The following is a 609-nucleotide window of genomic DNA, read 5'->3' on the forward strand; positions in this document are numbered from 1 at the left end:
AGCAAGTTCTTCAAAAGGATCCCCTGCATCTTCTTCCGTAAGAATTTCTTGTCTCCGAACAAGACAAAGGGATACCTGCAGCAGCTCAGGAAGGCCTTGTTCCGCAGCAGCAGCAGCAGCAGCAACGGCGCCCTCTGTTGCTCCCACTGATGCCGGTGCTGCTGCTGCTGCTGCTGCTGCTCTATTTTGGTCGTAGCCGCCCCCGCCCAGCCCCAGCAGCGCCACGTCGCATTCGCGCGCTGCTGCTGCTGCTGCTGTTGCTGGGCCGCTGCTGCTGTCGCAGCTGCTGCTGCTGCTGCTGCTGTGGTGGTGGTCGCCGGAGCAGCAAAAACCCCTGCTGCTGCCCCAACATGCTGCTAAACGTGCAGATACACCCCGAGGCCATTCTGTGGGGACTCCAAAAGCAACAAGACGATTTGCTGCTGTTTCTAAAACGGCTGGAAGCTGCAGCAACAACCCAGCAGCCGCAGGAGAAGCACAGCCACGCTCAGCAGCAGCAGCAGCAGCAGCAGCTGCAGTCGCATGCACGTTCACATCATTCAGCCGCAGCAGAAGCAGCGGCATCTGCGGCTGCTTCCGCTGCTGCTGCTGCTGATGCTGCCGAGCAGC

The 609-nt window shown here is 60.4% G+C and overlaps 1 protein-coding gene across 1 annotated transcript in view; it reads right to left on the bottom strand.

Moving 5' to 3' along the window:
- Positions 1 to 564, bottom strand: part of ETH_00037015 (uncharacterized protein) — a gene marked incomplete at both ends in the record, with an annotated part of 1,145 nt that extends 581 nt beyond the window's left edge. The window contains one exon of the mRNA XM_013374100.1: positions 1 to 564. Coding sequence (XP_013229554.1) covers positions 1 to 564 — 564 coding nt within the window.
- Positions 565 to 609: the final 45 nt, after the last annotated feature.

This window comes from Eimeria tenella, genomic scaffold (genome assembly GCF_000499545.2).
Source record: "Eimeria tenella Houghton genomic scaffold, Eth_scaff1912, whole genome shotgun sequence".
NCBI lineage: Eukaryota > Apicomplexa > Conoidasida > Eucoccidiorida > Eimeriidae > Eimeria > Eimeria tenella.